Genomic DNA, 17,403 nt, shown 5'->3' with positions numbered 1-17,403 from the left:
TCTTTCTCTCTCCATTGACTTCAATGCATAACTTTTCCGAAATAAGGTCCCATGGGGCTCAACCGGAAGGGGAGGGACTTCGCCACTCTATAAGGAAGTGGCAGATTTTCTCCGGTTGTGTATTTTCAAATTCTAGCGATTTCGAGCCGGTTTTAATGTGATTTATTTATTATTACTTTGCGGATTTAGATTATTTATACCAAAACCATGTAACAAATAAACGTAATTATGACAAACATTAAGCTACCCAGAAGACCATTAAGTAGTTAAAATCCACTCAATATTTAATACAACAATAAAAAACACATTATTCTGTAATAATAATGTATTCTGCAGGAGTATTTAAAGTCTTTTTTTTTTACATTGTGGTATTACAACTTTTACTAGGGCTAAGTAATAGTCTCAAATATAATTTATAGTCAAACTTAAAGACTTTCAATTAAGTCTTTGCATTATTATTATTATTATTATTATTATTATTATTATTATTATTATTATTATTATTATTATTATTATTATTATTATTATATATTTTCCAGCTTGTTTTTTATTTATAAATTAACTAACTAACTAACTGACATACTGAATAACTAACTAACTAACTAACTAACTAACTGACTTGACTAACTGACTTGACTAACTGAATAACTAAGTAACTAACGGTTCTCCTACCTGTCACCTCAGAGCAGCAGCTGCACTCCAAGCTGTGTTAACTGGAAACCGTTTCCAGGGCAACGAGGTTAGAAGTTTCAAACAGTCAGTGCTGCTCCGTACAGTTTCTTGCTTTTCTTCCACAATGTCCGTGCAATCCCAAAAGTAAGTTAAAACAACTTCTGTTTTCTTTTATCAAAACTATAATTGCTTTGTTTTAACCTGTTTTCCTGTAGACTCATACCTTTAACAGCGCGATGTTTGTTGAAAGGCTCGGATAATTAAACGGCAGTTAGGGTCAGCTAACCAACGCTAACGTTAATGTTGTTCATTAATGCTAACGTTAATGACGAAGTTACGTTAAGTTCGTAAACATTTGACAGTGTACCGGGTTTTTGTTTCCATTTTCACTAGAAATCTCTCAGTTACAATGAGTAACGATCTTCAATCTACATCAACTGGCAAGTACTAATGTTTAAACTGAAATAATTTGGTTAACTATAGCTTAGCCATTATCAGCAGGCATTCTGACCTGTCTGTCTGACCCTGGTGGGAAGTGGTGGGGAAAATGTGGTTTAGTGTAGTTCATGATGAAATATATGATGTGTTTCCCTAGTTTCATAAAATAACGTTGTGTGTGTGTTTGTGTGCGTGTAGACATAAATGGCCAGATCTCCCAGATCCCAGGACTGTCCCCTATCAGCTCTGTAGCTGAAGAGAAGGTCCGAGGGCGGAGGGCCGGAGTCCGAGAGAGTGACTCTGACTATATCAAGCTTGCAAAACAAGGAGGGCATAAGGGTAGATCCATCTTGTTGTGTTATATTTAGACACAGTCCAGTGTGCTTAATACTTTTGCCTACATATATTTTGATCCTTTTTTTCATCAGGGCTTTTGTGGCACGAGGCAACACTTACTTCTAAATGTGATTCCTACAAACCTCTGGATTCCTTCCTCACTGCATCAGAAGGGGACGGCTTTCCAAGGTACAATTTGTCTTATAATTATCATGCACTCTAACTTGTGGTGAGGTGATGATTTATAATACTCCTCGTACCTCAATTACTAACACTAGTACTACTAACTGAATAATACATTTGCCAGTACTGCTTCATTACTCGTACTGCTTGAGAGTACTGTAAAATAGAAGGAACAATACGAGACTGATTCTATAATTTAGGGTGCATTTCACATCAACAAAACAGTACAAAGAAAGTGTTCTTTCTCAATAGAACAATCAGTGGTTCAAGTTAGTATATTCCTCAGTGTAACATATCCACTAGTTGCAAAGCTTAAACATTTTTATTTATTTATTTATTTTAAGGGAAAGGATGTTTTCACTACTCAGTTTGTCAACTATGTTACGGACAAACTTGATGTCATTACAATCATTTGATTAAGTCCTGCACTTCAAGTAAAATCAAATTTGAAAGGCTCTTGAGTCTATTCTACCATATATCCAAAGATTTTTTAAAGTTTAAAAAATAATTGTATTAAAGTTTTGTTTTTTCATGTGATATGTTCAGCACTGTCATTAAGTTTAGGGATATTTTGTATTATAAAACTACCATACAGGTCATTTTGATAGTTTTAAGAGATGTCATGTAAAACTCCAACCTGTGTAGATATACATTATACTATAAAGGATATCAGAAGCACTATTTTAGATATTTTAAATTTGAAAAAATGAGGTGCAACATAGTTGACAATGAAAGTCAAACATTTGACGCAAATAACATAGTTGACTGGACACATTATTAACCATCAGCACTATGTTAATTTCAAGGCAGAAGTGCAAAATTCCATTGATAATGATGTGTAATGACGTCTACATGTCATACAAATTGTCAACTAGGTTACCTGTCAACTAAGTTACTACAGTTATTACAGTACTGGGTAACTCAGTTGACAGGTAACCTAGTTGACAATTTCCCTATTTTGACCCATCATTTCAATGGTAGGCCTTGCCTGGATGACCACATGTCATTTTCTTGAACAGGTTAACATCACATTTGAACATATAATTGAATTAAAATCATTAAACAATTGTAAACCATAACAATGTACGTAACATTGTTGATTGTCAATGAGTATATTAATTGACCATGTGCTATTATACATAAAATATTGTAAACATTTAGAGGACAATCACCACAGTGTGTTCAAAATGTCTGCCAAAGAGGAACATGGCATCATGTGATGCTGGTGACATGGTATTGGGACAAACCATTTTTGAGTTAAAGGGGGAAGTTCTCTTAGTAACATAGTTGACAGAACTTTTGCGGACATTCATATATTAAGATATTTAAATTATTTAAAGGGGGAAATCAATTAAAAATATGTTATTATTCTTTAGTATTTAGACTTTTGAAATAAATGAATCATTTTTTAAATTTACTTTAATGGTTTTTATTCATTATTTTGAAACCAAGACACCCTCTACTGAAAAACGGACATAGCAAAAACTGACAATTTAAGAACATCATGACACATTTCAAGCTAAATAAAGCATAGGATGCACATAATGTTTGTGTGATATTATAACATGCTTTCCAATAATAGGCAAAATATGATATTTTTGAAGAAAATAGTTAGAATAATTATAATTATCATCAATGGACATCAATGGACATGGAATGTACCCTAAATTGTAGAATCACTCACATGCGGAAACCAGCCATAAACTGTAAATTGTCTACTGTTATCCTCCAATTAAGTGAATGATACATATCATATCCCTATGTTGTGTTTTTTCCAACAGTATAATTAACAGTGAAGAGATGAAAAACCCTAGAGCCTTTCATTCAGCAGAGCCCCCCTTTGAGACCGACAATATGTCCGCCTGGGAGAGGGATGATAGCAGCAGCTATGGAAAAGAGAAGGTAAACAAGGAAATGTCAAAGTCATTAAAAAAACAAAACGTTATTCAGCCACACGTGCCAACACTATAACAATGAATTTAATCTCTTGAGTTGTTTTATACTATTATGATCATATGATAGAAGACAAAATAGAGGGATTTGATTGATGCTGTGGTGTTACGCACTGTTTCTGGATCAGGCAGACCTACTCTGTGGATCTTCTTTCTCAGTGGTTTGGAGTCCAAATGCTGCCAAATTGAAAGCCTAAATAGGATTACAATATATATATATATTCTGCCTATATTTACATTCACAAAATAACTATCAGCACTGTAACTTTGCTTTGTGTTCTGCAGAACAACAATGTTCATTACAACCAGATGGAGAAGTTGCAGGCACCCAGTCATTATCACGAGAGGAGCAAATTCAAGAGGATGTAAGTTCATGTGGTCACAAGATGGCGCTGTTGTTCTGTATGACGTTCAGGGCAAGAGGCTGGTGTCAAAAAATGCCACATTTTACACATCTCAGAAACATAATTACATGAAATATACCAGATTTAATGGAGGCCAGTGATCTTATTATGTTAAACCATCAGTCATTTTGAGTGAACTCCCTTACAACACTTGAATAATTCGTTTTTTTAAGTCAGTAACATTTTTAAATGGATCTTTTAATGATTGTGGAAACAGCAAGCAGAACCTGTTTTGTTACATATTCGGAACTTGACTATATTTGTAAGTGATTATCAAAAAAATTGAGCCCCTGATGATGGTAGGCAATTTCATAATTGTCTAGACCAGCGGTTCCCAACCTTTTTCCACTCAGGGCCCACTTAAGAATCTAAAAAATGTTCGCGGCCCACATTCAACCATAAACAATACGGAGGCTAAATAAAGTACTTTTTATTTTAATTAGAAAGGGAGCTGGCCATCAGTAACAAACAGACATTTTTATTACACGGTTTAGTTGAATACTCGATTCTGATTGGTCAATTCAGAACATGTGACACGTTGTTAATCCAATAGGTCAGACCGCTGTCAAGGACTGTAATGACCGTTGCTAAGGAGGATCAAGAAAGAAAAGGAAAAGAGGTTCAAATAGTAATAATGAAATGTTTCCACACAAATCATAATGTTTTGCAAATTATTTGTTGGCCCACTTGCAATGCGGGGCCGCGGCCCACAGGTTGGGAACCGCTGGTCTAGACTTTTTCATCTGTGTAATTTCCTAGTGGTTGGCATTACAACACAAATTGTATATGGCTGATTAAAAAAGTCTGTATATTTAACAGGATGTTGTCAGTAAAACCTACACCACGCTTCCGTGTTGTGATGACTAAGCAGGAATGCCGATGGTCTTGCAGCACACTTAGGTCAAACACAACTGCACACAAAATCCAGACGAGACAGGACATTCACCTCAAACTGTTTGTTTTGGCCGCCTGCTGGGAAGGGCCATGTTCCCGGTACATTCGAAAAATGTCATTGACACGTACCAAAAATCAAATAACCTCACATACCCTGCTACAGAAACGAAACAGTAAATACTGTGGGTATAGTGCATGCATGGTTTTGATACTATATGCCCAAAAGTTCTGAAAGGATCCACGGCAAATAGAAGCATAAAAACCTACCTTAAATCCATCACATCACATTCTTTTTTAAAGAACACAATGGTCTGTTATTTTATCATTGCAGTGCAGTAAACAGCTGATCACAGTCTTTGTGCAAGATATTGACTTAGAGAGTAAAAAGAACAGAGAGTGTAGGCATTTCCTGAAATATTGTGTGTAACAATTATTATTACACACTCTTTCTCTTCACAGCTTTAAAGATAAGAAGGTTGAAAGATGTACATTGAAATTAATTGATAATAGCATTGTCAGTAGTTTGGTGTTACATGATTACAAAACTGACAATTGTAAAAAAAAAAAAAAAATATGTTAATCTAATTGGCACTTTTTTCGGGATGATTAAACATTACATTATACTTTAAACTACAAAAGCACCTTCTGGTTTGATTTCCATGAAAACAAAATGGTTTACATTTCAATCACATTTGGACTCTATGTGTTTCTACAGAATGTATGAAAAAAACCCAGCTCCTGTGGACATGTCTAAGCTGTTGAGCTTTGGTTACGCAGAAGACAAGAAACCAGCCGCCAACACTGATTTGTCAGGTGAGTCGCACAGGGTCTCTGACAGATTGAGTTACTCTCGTCCTGGTCACCATACCTCATTTACTTAATTGTTTTATTTACATCATGCCATCAAAATGCCTCTTATCATAATAAAATGAAATGAAGCCAACAATGTGAACTTTAAGATTGAAGTGGTTAGGAATTAATGATGCGTCCTGACAGTGTAATGCAGAGATTATAAGTAAATGATGTGATGATGATTATGACTGAATGACTCTCATATCCATGTCAACAGATTAAAAGACTGCCAGTGCCGTGGAAGGAAGGATATACAACATCGAATGCTTCTAACAAGAACGGTTGCCATTCCCTGCTCCTTTTCTTAATTTCTTTACCGCTTCATACTGAGCCACATCAAATGTTTTACCAACTTGCAATTGTTCTGTGATGTTAGAGGTTTAACTCAAGTGTGAAAGTGCTTCGTTGAATCAAAGCTAAGACTTTGAAATGTTTTGTGCCTGTTAGTGGTGCCTAAAGTAACTGCATTCCTTAAGTTAAAATGGCACTAGTAACTCTTGTGTTTGTTTTTTGCTGTGTTTAAAAATATGTAAAAGCCAGCTTTAAGAAATTAAAGTTTGATAATATAAATTAAATAAAAGTTTTTCAAAATATTCAACTGTCTTTTTGTTTTTGCCTTTTATACGCCATTCGATTCGCTCTGCTGCGTTGACACTTTAATGAATGCAACACAATTAAAACATAACAGCAAATGATGCCTCATTTTTTGTAATATTACTATTAAAGTTAATTATACGATGCATACTATTTCATTTTTGCAGGGTAAAGGTAAAGTTAGCTCTGTGTGTCCGTCATTGTTTTGACACACTGCAATGTGTTGCATTGCAGTGTCAAAGTTCAGTGTCAGAGCTCAGTGCTCTTACGGAAAGCTTCATGTCATAATAACACGTTAGTTATTGACTAGCTTCCGATGGGTTTCTTTTTAAAGACATTCTGACGCTTTGGATCTGGGCCAATCCTTTTCACGTGATTGATCTTGCTGTTTGTTTGAGACTGGTGGATGTTTTTGTGATAACGAGGACGAACAGGTGCTACTCCTCCCTCTGGAACCAATCAGTGGCCACGCCGGAGGTCGCCGCTATATAAGCTCTGCATTCAGACATAACTGGTATTAAAAACTGCTAAGGTCTTACAGGAGAACAACTTTCGGAACACATTTCAAACTGGATTTCAAAGCCTCACCTGCTGTCATGGCACCAATTATACTTAACTGTATGGGCAATGACCACAATGACTATATCAAGTGAGTATTTGAGAATCTCAACTAACTTTGGAAAAAGCATGTTTTTCTTCTTTAAAATCAAGTGTTTGGTAATCAATTCGGAGTATGCCTAGGATTTAGATTTGTAATATAGTGCACTTTATATCTTGTAGACAACTAGTCCAAGTGAAAAATCCCAACTTGGACACCATGGAGGAGGATATCCTCTACCACTTCAGCTTGGGCACCAAGACTCACAACCTTCCAGAAATGTTTGGAGATATCAAGGTTTGTGAAATGGATACAACAACAAAAAATGATTGACGGTTTCAAATGTTAGAAAACAGAAACCAACAGTCCTCTTACTCTATTTCCCGTAGTTCGCGTGTGTTGGAGGCAGCGCGAATCGAATGAAAGCTTTCGCTCAGTTCATCCACAAGGAGCTGGAACTGCCTGGAAACCCAGACGAAATCATAGACATCTGTGAGGGAACTGATCGCTACTGCATGTACAAAGTGGGACCTGTGCTCTCTATAAGTGTAAGTATGACACAGCAAGACTGTCTTAGTAGTCTTCATTCCTACTGGCTTCAAATATGGCACGGCTGGTTTAACATGTTCACGTTTTGATAATCGTTTCTATGCTGTTTCCCTCACAGCACGGCATGGGTGTCCCTTCCATCTCCATCATGCTGCATGAGCTCATCAAACTGCTGCACCACGCTCAGTGCCGGGATGTGGTTCTGTTACGTCTTGGAACATCTGGTGGAATCGGTAAGAATATTGTTTTTAAATGTAAAACTGTTGGCAAACTTTTTCTATTGGGGATTTTCATTGAATGTTTCCTTGATTTTGTATTTCTGCTCGGCGTTGTCTTTAGGTCTGGCTCCAGGCACAGTGGTTGTCACGGATAAAGCCGTGGACTACGCCTTCCGCGCCCAGTTTGAGCAGGTGGTTCTGGGTAAAGTCATCACCAGGAGCACTGAGCTGGACGAGGGGGTAGCCAATGAGCTTCTGCAGTGCTCCTCCGAGCTTCAAAACTTTCCTACAGTGATCGGAAACACCATGTGCACACATGACTTCTATGAAGGTATGAACCCCATCTAATGCTTAGGTTGTTTGTGATCACATCAATCATGGAGAACTTTAACAGATCAACACCATTGGGCAGGTAGTGACAGATGCTGTGTTTCTGTAGGTCAAGGACGACTTGACGGAGCCCTCTGCTCCTTCTCTCATGAAGAAAAACTGGAGTATCTGAGGAAAGCTTACGATGCCGGAGTGAGGAATATTGAAATGGAGTCCACTGTCTTTGCTGCAATGTGCCGTGTCTGTGGCCTGAAAGGTAATTTTGAAGGCAAAACATTGAAGTCATTCTGCAAAGTTAATGAGTGTTTTGAAGATACAATGTTGACATTAGTGTGTACTTCATGACTGATGATCTCTCTTTTCCCCTCCAGCCGCAGTGGTCTGTGTCGCCTTGCTGAACCGATTTGACGGAGACCAGATCACCTCCTCTCACGACGTCCTGGTGGAGTACCAGCAGAGACCCCAGGTCCTGGTGTGCCACTTCATCAAGAAACGCCTGGGACTGATTGTCTGAAACCCTAACCCAACACCTGCCTCCCAAATAGAGTGTATATACCTGATATGTGGATATGTATATATTGAACTTGTTCATATGTGTATTAGACACTTATTTAAAAAATGTTGTATGATTTCAAAGATTAAGCTTAAATATGAAGTATTTTGCTTATGTATAGTATCTATTGTGTCTTTTAATATTTGATGCTCTGGTATTTATGTATGGTTACATTAATTTTCTAAAGAATGTGTTCTGTATGTTTATTTTAAATACTTGACTTTAATGGTAAGTTGAGAAATAGTTAGCCTCCATTAGAGGTTTGCAATCCTCTTGTTGAATGGGATGTATGCATTAGTCCTTAGTGCTTTCTCCAATAAGATTATTTTAACCTTACTTCAATGTATTTCGGGGATGAATGTGCTATCAGATGACCAGAGAAATGGATCATATAATTACATCTGCCACAGAAGCATGTTTTTGCAAATGCAAACATCCTGAAAGTAACATAAGCGGTCAATAAATATTGATAAATATGCAGAGGTCAATTTTATTTGTTGAAGTTACATGTTTATCATCAATCGGTGATACTGTATGATATTGTATTTCCCATGAGATGCTGTAGAGTTCAATAAAAAAAAAGTCAATAACAATAATTGCACCGTGTCACCTGATTCACTCACAACAGCTGCTCTACCAAAGGGTGTGATTTGTCCAACTGTAAATACACATGCAGCTTATTTAAATATATTACTCACATTTAATGTCACGCTCAATACCAGAACAAGGGTTGGACTTCACAATGTGATCCCAAACAAAGTCAGAATTTGAGATCTGATTGTGTATCTCGTCTCGGGGGTTTGGGGGGTCTGAGAACAGACAGCACGTCTTTGGCGTACTGGCTGTGTTGCAGACCGGCCTCCCTCAGAGCCTGCTCAACACGCACTCTGGGATCAGACACAATCTGGAAAACAGATGTTAAAAAACAAACAAATCCACAGTAAATGATGTGTATCCAGCTGTTTCCCACTAGAACACACCCACTCAAACACCTTTGTTTTATGATTTTCTATGCAACTTCAAACAAGATAAAAAACAAATCCCTCATTGATTGGGAGTTGGAGAAGAGTTACATAATGTTTAGTCATTGCATGTGTTACACAATAAGCAAATTCCAACGGTGAAGCAAAACAACACACACACATATACACTGATTGCCCAGGTGGCCTTGAGATAAAGGCTGTGTATACACATTCTAAGATGAAGACAAACATTGATTGACCAACCAGCCAGCTTGCATAATCGTCATGGGACAGTCCAACCCAAGATTAAACCAAACCTGTAAACGGCTGATAATGGTCATGGAAACTGGGAAAAAGGCCATGTAGGCTTATAATATGTAAAGCATAGGATATAAATTAGGTAATTTAATATATAATAGCGAGCTTGGGGATAACGACCATGCAGCTGTAGAGTTTTTGTGAAAAAAGGTGATAGTAGATGTTATCATGCCTCACCTGTGTGTCTGTGTACGTGTGTATACTATAGAGAGGTCTTTGGAGTTCTGACTCCTTTACATTCAGCTGTCGACTCCTCCAAGCCTCTGTATCTGCCATCATCCTCTCCGGGTCTGCCTCTGCCACCACCCCAACCTAAAATACATTTAAAAAATATTCAATATATTGAAAACATACAGGTTTATTTGAAGCTTGTTATATAAATAAGTTATTGGGCTTTTTTCTTATCAACTTAGATTTGTTAGAAATTGTTTTCAACTTTAATTGACTGAATGTATTTGAAATATTTGGCTTCTTAACTCATGAATACTACTGTGTAATATATATTTGAGAAGTACAATATAAGACAAACACAAGTTTCATTTGTGGGCCATATTTCATTATACTTTTTTAATTTGCTGAGGGCCGATTCACGGGTGGCATTTGGCCCCCGGGCCGTAGTGTGGACACCCCTGGTCTAAGTCTTCCCTTGTACGGTTTTTCAACGGACAGAGAAAATCAATGTGGTTAAAAAGGGCTAAGTGGAGAAATGAATCCACCTGGTTTCTGAGAACTTCCAAACGATTCTGCTTTTCTTCGTCTTCTCTCTGCCGCTCCAGCTCCCGCGCCTCCCTCTCCTCCTTGCGCCGCTGCAGCATCTCGGCCCGATACTGCACCCTAGAAGGAGCCCAGAGGATGTAGGCATCAGAGCTGAACAGCTGCTCTCTTTCCTCTGCCACCATCAACATTAGTATTTATCGCTCCTGACACAGCAGGCCTCCGGGCTGTGGAAGGTTTTATGGAGCCTCCAGAGATCAGCTCCTCTCCCATCATGTGTCTTGATATCTTCCTCAGCCCCTCCATGATTCCTGCGCGCTCTCACGGCCAATGTCAACACCATTATCTAGTATTAAAGTCAGTCTGTGAGTGTCTGCAGAGAAATGCTAAGCGAATCACACACAAGAGGATGTTTTCAACACAGAATCCTATATTTTTCAAGAGTAGCTTCAGACCAGAATATAAACCATTGAACGTCAGCACAAACAGAGTGTCAGCTATTGTTGCTTTTTGAAGTAAATATGGAGTCCTCAATACAACTCTTTTACCTCAACCTTCCCCATTTAATGAAACCGCTTAAGAGCACAACTATGTTGGCCTTCAGGTTAGGTTAGAAATGTGATTGAACAATAATAAATACATGAATGAATATTACATTTCTGCAAAATGTCTACCTAAATGCCTCAACTCCACAGTCATTTTTTCAGACTTGACAGGCTCCCACGGAAACACAGATGTCATTAAACAACTGCTTCCACATGAGTAGTATGACCAGTTAATTCATTTTATTTCATTTTGTATTTCATGTCAATAACTGTAAGATAGCTGTTACTACAGAAGAGTACAGTAAGCTAGATATTGCTACTAATAAAAACACATACATATGTAGTTGTTGAATATCTTAGAGTGTAGGGGGTTGTAAGGCAATAATCCAAAAAGTGTGTCCCATGCGATATTTGTAATGGGTAAGAATGTATTCCATGCATTTTCTTTCACAACTGTTTTAGCAAATCTTTGAGAACTCAAGGTCCCAGTCTGCAACAATCACCTGTCTTTATCTCGCCTGGCCTGCTCCTCCATGAGGCTCCTGAGATTAGCGAGTCTCTCTTGATCCCTCTGCGCCAGCGTCTCCCTCCTCTTCTGCTGCTGTAAATGAAACTGCCTGACCTGCGGGGGAAAACAACGAGTTTACAGAGAATAACGACAAAAAGTTAACAACAGCCGCAAGAACAGTAGCCCCACTCGCACTAATTCGACTCGCTCCAAAACTCGAAGGTTTGTCATGTCCTATTGATTGTGACAGAGCAGGAATCAGATAAGTGTAAACAGAAAGAATGAGATGATATTTCAATGTCTGGCAGACTCTTGTGCTAAATCATATGGATTCCAATGCAGCCTAAATGCTCTCATTAATCAGAGTGTCTCAGGTTGCCCATGCTCTCCAAGCAGGCCCTTGAGGAGAGGGTTAATTAAACAGTCAGACAGACACACACACACAAACAAACACACACACACATTGTGGAATTGTTGTACCTGGGAGGACAATAACTAAATTAAACTAGAAGAGCAGAGCAGATCTTCGCCTACGCAGTTCAAATAAAGAAAGGAAACGTGTATGAGTGGATCCGTTCCTTTTCCTATGTAGTGTTTCATGAAATATGGCCGGTTGTGTTCAAATAATCTTGCTGACAAACAAACAAACTACTAACCAATAAAGTCAACTAAAAACTTAACCTAGATAATGATTATAGTACCCAGGTAATTGCAGCATTTTTTATGTATCTAACGTAACGTTTTTTGGTCTGCATTCAGCTCTGTCTTTTGCTGTGAAAGTAATTCATACACACACACACAAAGGTTTTAGCATCAGCTGACATGCTACATATCATTTGGTGCTTTTGAAAACCATTTATAATCATTGCTCTTTTTGTGCACAGGGCTTGGGATCCACGAGGATAGCTGCATGATTAATAAGCATATGAATTTATATTTATCTAGTTTTTCCTCCCAATAAATGTGTATGCATAAGGTTGCTATGCACACAACATATGGAGGTTTTAAGCCCAGGATCAGAAATACCATCTGTTATCTTGAAATCATATTTATTTGTATATGCTTATTTATGGCACTCACTAATGTTTTAATTCCTGTTGGTTTGATCATAATGGATGTTTATTACAGATGTGTAATAGAACATTCTGGTGAAATCATTCAAATTACAATAACATGAAATATGATTGTACAAAATAATATTCATAAATGTTGATATCAAGCTAGTGCGGCATAAAGTAAAAACCTGATATATAATTGAGATGACAAGGTGTTTACTTTTTCTTTGTGGTGTGATCTGACGACAGCCTCCTTCTCCTGCTCCCTCCTCAGCCTCGCCTCTTCCTCCTCTTGTTGTCTAGCAGCTATAGCAGCCTCCAGCTTGGCCACCTCCTCCTGCTGGGCCCGCCACTGCTGCAGCTACACACACACATGCAAATACACACCAGGGGGGAACAAGAAGCACGTTAGTGTCTGCTAACAGCTGTGTTTAAAGCATCACTCACATGGAGACAACCAGCTGAGCCCCTCTGCCATCCTGCCAACATGTGGCATCAACTTTGGAAGAGGTGTCAGAACTTCCTTTCACACTTGGTTTTAGATCACCTCAGGAGCCAACAATGCATTTGAAAGAAACGTCTGTTGTTTGAGCCCTATAACAAACATAAGTCATTCTCCTAAGGAACGTGCTGTTGTAATGAAGCAATTAAGGACAGAAAGTGAAGAAAACTGTCATCTAGATGTTTATCCAACTTTTAAAACGGGAAAGATACTGTGCAGTAACTTTGAGGTTTACTGTATTAAGCAAGAATGTAGTATTGTCAAAATTAAGAGTCTTTAAAGCACATTTATGACCATGGATTTGTATGATTATTCAATTGAGTTTGATGGGCTTTAATGAAACTAAAAGCGTGCGAATATATAGTAACTGACGCATAAAGTGACAAATCACTTTCTTCCAAGAGCGTGTTCCTGTGCTTGCAGGGAATCTTGAAACATATGGCCGGCCACACACACACACACACACACACACACACACACACACACACACACACACACACACACACACACACACACACACACACACACACACACACACACACACACACACACCACACACACACACACACACACACCACACACACACACACACACACACACACACACACACACACACACACACACACACACACACACACACACACACACACACACACACACACACACCACACACACACACACACACACACACCACACACACACACACACACACACACACACCCACACACCACACACCACTACACACACACACACACACACCACACACACACACACACACACACACACACACACACACACCACACACACACACACACACACACACACACACACACACACACACACACACACACACACACACACACACACAAGTGGGTAGTGAGTGACAGGTTCATATTGCAGCAGCCTCTGTTTGGCGTGCCGGGGATTAGGAGGGTTTGCATTCTAACCAGGCAGACAGATTCACAGATCTATCAGCTGAGAGCTTAGGAATCCCTGTAGGAATGAACTGCAAATTAACATGGTCACACACATTAGCACCGGCGGTATCATCAAGTCAATCATACTTGATGTCCGCCTGAGAAAAAGCAGCAGCTGTGTGTTAGAGAGAGGACTTTAAACAACCCAGCCTGTAATCCACTTCCCTCTGACAGTGTAGCTGGAGATGTAATATGCTTCTTCTTTAGAAATCGGAATTGTTTCCTGTGAAGACATTTGTGTCTGAGTCCAATATGGACTCTTCGTGACTAGGAGTGCATTCCTGAGAAGTGAATAAGTAACACATTCCATAACTTTTCTGCACTGACCTTTTGTCCTGTGGCTTTTTTCCTTAGAACTGGGTTTTAATATATAAAGTCCACCAGTTAGTGTTGGCATATCTCAATATTGCCTAGTGAAATATAATTGAGTAATTTTGAAAGGTCACAGTTGCCAAATGACTAATGTTGCCCCATGCACAATCCTCAATAGCATATTCAAATTTCAATATAAAAAAGGTAACTAAAATGATTCAGTGCGAATTATTGACATATTTACTTACTACATTGTTTTGGCAAAGGAAAAACGACCTAAAATACATCATGAAAATGTGAGACATGAGCAATGTTAATGTGTTTCTTGAGTGTAACACAAAGCTCTGATATGTTTTTTCATACAGCAAGTGTGAGGACGGCTTGGCTTGGCTTCCTCTTCTTCTGAAAATCGAATTACTTGCTTTGGTTTATTTTGTTCTTTTAAAAAAAAAAAGTGAAAAACAAGCGCACATAATTAAACCATCTATCAAACTCCAGCCTGGCCCAGATAAGACACCTGTGTGCTTGATGCTTGGAACCTTGGGAGACGGGGTGTGAAAACAACCTGGTGGTGGTGGGTCTGGAAAGCATGTTTTTTCAGACAAACACACTAACATGCCACAGATAACACTATCTTTACCTTTGTTTTGCAAAGCCTCATAAAGCAAAAGTATAAAGTTCAATTGCAAAGGCCACTGACACAATGAAAGGTATCTTTAAAGTTGCAGCTGTAAACACTGTGAGGGCCACAGTGGCTAAATGGATGTCATTTTAGTTTAGGCAGGGATGAAAAGGCATTTTAGGACGCACAAAGAGAATAAAATCATCATTATGAACAGTCTACAGTCATTTGTCACTGGAATCTAATTTTCTGCAGATTCAAAGGGAAATGGGACACCATCCTTTTTCATGGCAGCACAAAAACGACTGCAGAGATGACAGAATAACAAAAGAGTGATCGCCTTTTTATCTGCACACTGCAGCCTGCTCAAAGCCTTTGTTAATATAACTGTACATGTCTTCTGTCAGGGGGCGTTGCAGCTGCCATCATTGTAACTTTCCATTGCTGCTCATTTAATGACAAACATCAGGCGAGTGACACACATGAACTCATGCTAATCTTGAAACAATATTATTGCTGTGAGTCAGAGCAGCAAACTGGAGAAAATGAAGGATGTATTCGAACAGCAAGACTCCAACAGTGACAATTATGACACATGAGAGAAATTGAATGTGGCAAGAAAATAGTTTACATTAATAGATGACAAACTATGCATCTACCTTTATATTTGCATAACTGCCACCATATGAAATGGGGTTGGTGGAAGGAAAATTATACACATTGGAATAATTAACTGCTCAGAGCAGTCCGCTGAAACACTCGCCCACGCACTGTCTCAAATACTGAGAATCTATTGTGTCCACTCGACCACCAGATGATGAACGGTAACTTGTTAGTCACGAACACTCAGTGAGAGGAAATCTGCTAACACAGTGCAGAGAGAATACACTGATTACTGCAGGGAGGGGATCACCAGTCGTGACTGTTGCTGTGGTCCTGAGTCGTGGATCCTGAGTCGTGGATCCTGAGTCGTGAACCCTGAGTCGTGGACCCTGAGTCGTTGCTGTGCCTGTTGCTTTGGTCCTGAGTCGTGGATCCTGAGTCGTGGACCCTGAGTCGTGGACCCTGAGTCGTGGATCCTGAGTCGTGGACCCTGAGTCGTGGATCCTGAGTCGTGGACCCTGAGTCGTGGACCCTGAGTCGTGGACCCTGAGTCGTGGACCCTGAGTCGTGAACCCTGAGTCGTGGATCCTGAGTCGTGGATCCTGAGTCGTGGACCCTGAGTCGTGGACCCTGAGTCGTGGATCCTGAGTCGTGGATCCTGAGTCGTGGATCCTGAGTCGTGGACCCTGAGTCGTGGACCCTGAGTCGTGGACCCTGAGTCGTGGACCCTGAGTCGTGGCTGTGCCTGTCGCTGTGGTCCTGCCTGATGCTCACCTTACTACTTATTTTCGTTGGAACCCACAGGATTGTTGACATCCACCTGGATTCATTTTTCGTCTTATTTATAGACACATGCATTCTACCTATGTTGTAAATATATTATCTTTTAATTTAAACATAACATTTTTTGCACGTCTGTCCGTCCTGGGTCCTGGGTCCTCTGTTGCTCTGTCCAAGGTTTCTTAATTTTTTCCACATTAACTTTGCGGTTTCTTTAAAAGTTTTACCTCCAATTTGAGGGTCCAAGGACAGAGGGTGCCGTATTCATATTCTGTACAAACTGTAAAGTCCACTGAGACAAATGTAACATTTGTGTTATTGGGCTATATAAATAAACATTGATTGATTGATTGATTGATTGATTGATTGATTGATTGATTGAGGGCAGACGTTTGGAATCCCCTACTACAAAAGATTGATTTGGTGCAGTCAGCTGCAGTGGCGTAACAAGGTTGTGATTGGCCCCGGTGCAAATATTGTTTTGGGTTACTTTGAAGACTGCGCAAAGCGGTCAATGCCATTGATAGTTACGCCACTGGTCAGCTGGCTGAGAGGACTACTTAATATTCTTGAATGGACTTTTCAAAGTAGAAAAAAACACGAAAATAAATAAATAATGCCTTTGACAAACTGGAATAAACAGGACTGTTGTTTCTTTAAAAAAATCACAGTCACATTTCTCAAGGTGGCTCTTATGGAATTGGATCAAGAAAAACCAGCTGAATATACTATGTACTGAAAAGTCACATTTTAAATATTCATTAATACCAGAAAAAGCCTGGGTTTCAAAACATGTAAAGCAAACTCCACTGTTGTGGGTCCATAATGATCAAGGGTCACTTTTTTTGGACTGAAAATCAAATTCAAAGTGGCCACAACAGTTCCCTCCACAATGTGACAGGACATCGAATGAACTGTGTTTTTAATCATTT

General features: G+C 39.0%; 3 protein-coding genes across 4 annotated transcripts in view; 2 read left to right on the top strand and 1 right to left on the bottom strand.

Annotated features, from left to right (window-relative positions):
• The first annotated feature begins 725 nt into the window (after positions 1 to 725).
• On the top strand, positions 726 to 6,324 carry LOC117485982 (uncharacterized protein C7orf57-like). The gene is made up of 8 exons (XM_034134695.1): positions 726 to 816; positions 1,066 to 1,112; positions 1,309 to 1,449; positions 1,539 to 1,635; positions 3,411 to 3,531; positions 3,867 to 3,946; positions 5,595 to 5,692; positions 5,949 to 6,324. Exons 1-8 carry the CDS (start codon positions 797 to 799, stop codon positions 5,951 to 5,953), a joined length of 609 nt encoding a protein of 202 aa, XP_033990586.1. The 5' UTR covers positions 726 to 796; the 3' UTR covers positions 5,954 to 6,324.
• Positions 6,325 to 6,820: 496 nt separating this feature from the next.
• On the top strand, positions 6,821 to 9,166 carry upp2 (uridine phosphorylase 2). Its single transcript, XM_034134694.1, has 7 exons — positions 6,821 to 6,974; positions 7,106 to 7,220; positions 7,313 to 7,471; positions 7,591 to 7,705; positions 7,812 to 8,021; positions 8,130 to 8,276; positions 8,392 to 9,166. Exons 1-7 carry the CDS (start codon positions 6,922 to 6,924, stop codon positions 8,532 to 8,534), a joined length of 942 nt encoding a protein of 313 aa, XP_033990585.1. The 5' UTR covers positions 6,821 to 6,921; the 3' UTR covers positions 8,535 to 9,166.
• LOC117485980 (coiled-coil domain-containing protein 148-like) overlaps positions 9,050 to 17,403 on the bottom strand; it is a 27,330-nt gene continuing 18,976 nt past the window's right edge. For both annotated transcript variants that reach the window (XM_034134692.1, XM_034134693.1), the window contains exons 11-15: positions 12,896 to 13,036; positions 11,616 to 11,734; positions 10,570 to 10,687; positions 10,031 to 10,165; positions 9,050 to 9,477 (exon numbers count right to left, since the gene is read on the bottom strand). In XM_034134692.1, coding sequence (XP_033990583.1) covers positions 9,334 to 9,477; positions 10,031 to 10,165; positions 10,570 to 10,687; positions 11,616 to 11,734; positions 12,896 to 13,036 — 657 coding nt within the window. In that variant the 3' untranslated portion in view covers positions 9,050 to 9,333. The remainder of the gene's footprint in view (positions 9,478 to 10,030; positions 10,166 to 10,569; positions 10,688 to 11,615; positions 11,735 to 12,895; positions 13,037 to 17,403) is intronic.

Source organism: Trematomus bernacchii, unplaced genomic scaffold, assembly GCF_902827165.1.
Source record: "Trematomus bernacchii unplaced genomic scaffold, fTreBer1.1, whole genome shotgun sequence".
Classification (NCBI taxonomy): domain Eukaryota; kingdom Metazoa; phylum Chordata; class Actinopteri; order Perciformes; family Nototheniidae; genus Trematomus; species Trematomus bernacchii.
This window is presented reverse-complemented; position numbering and strand designations above follow the sequence as displayed.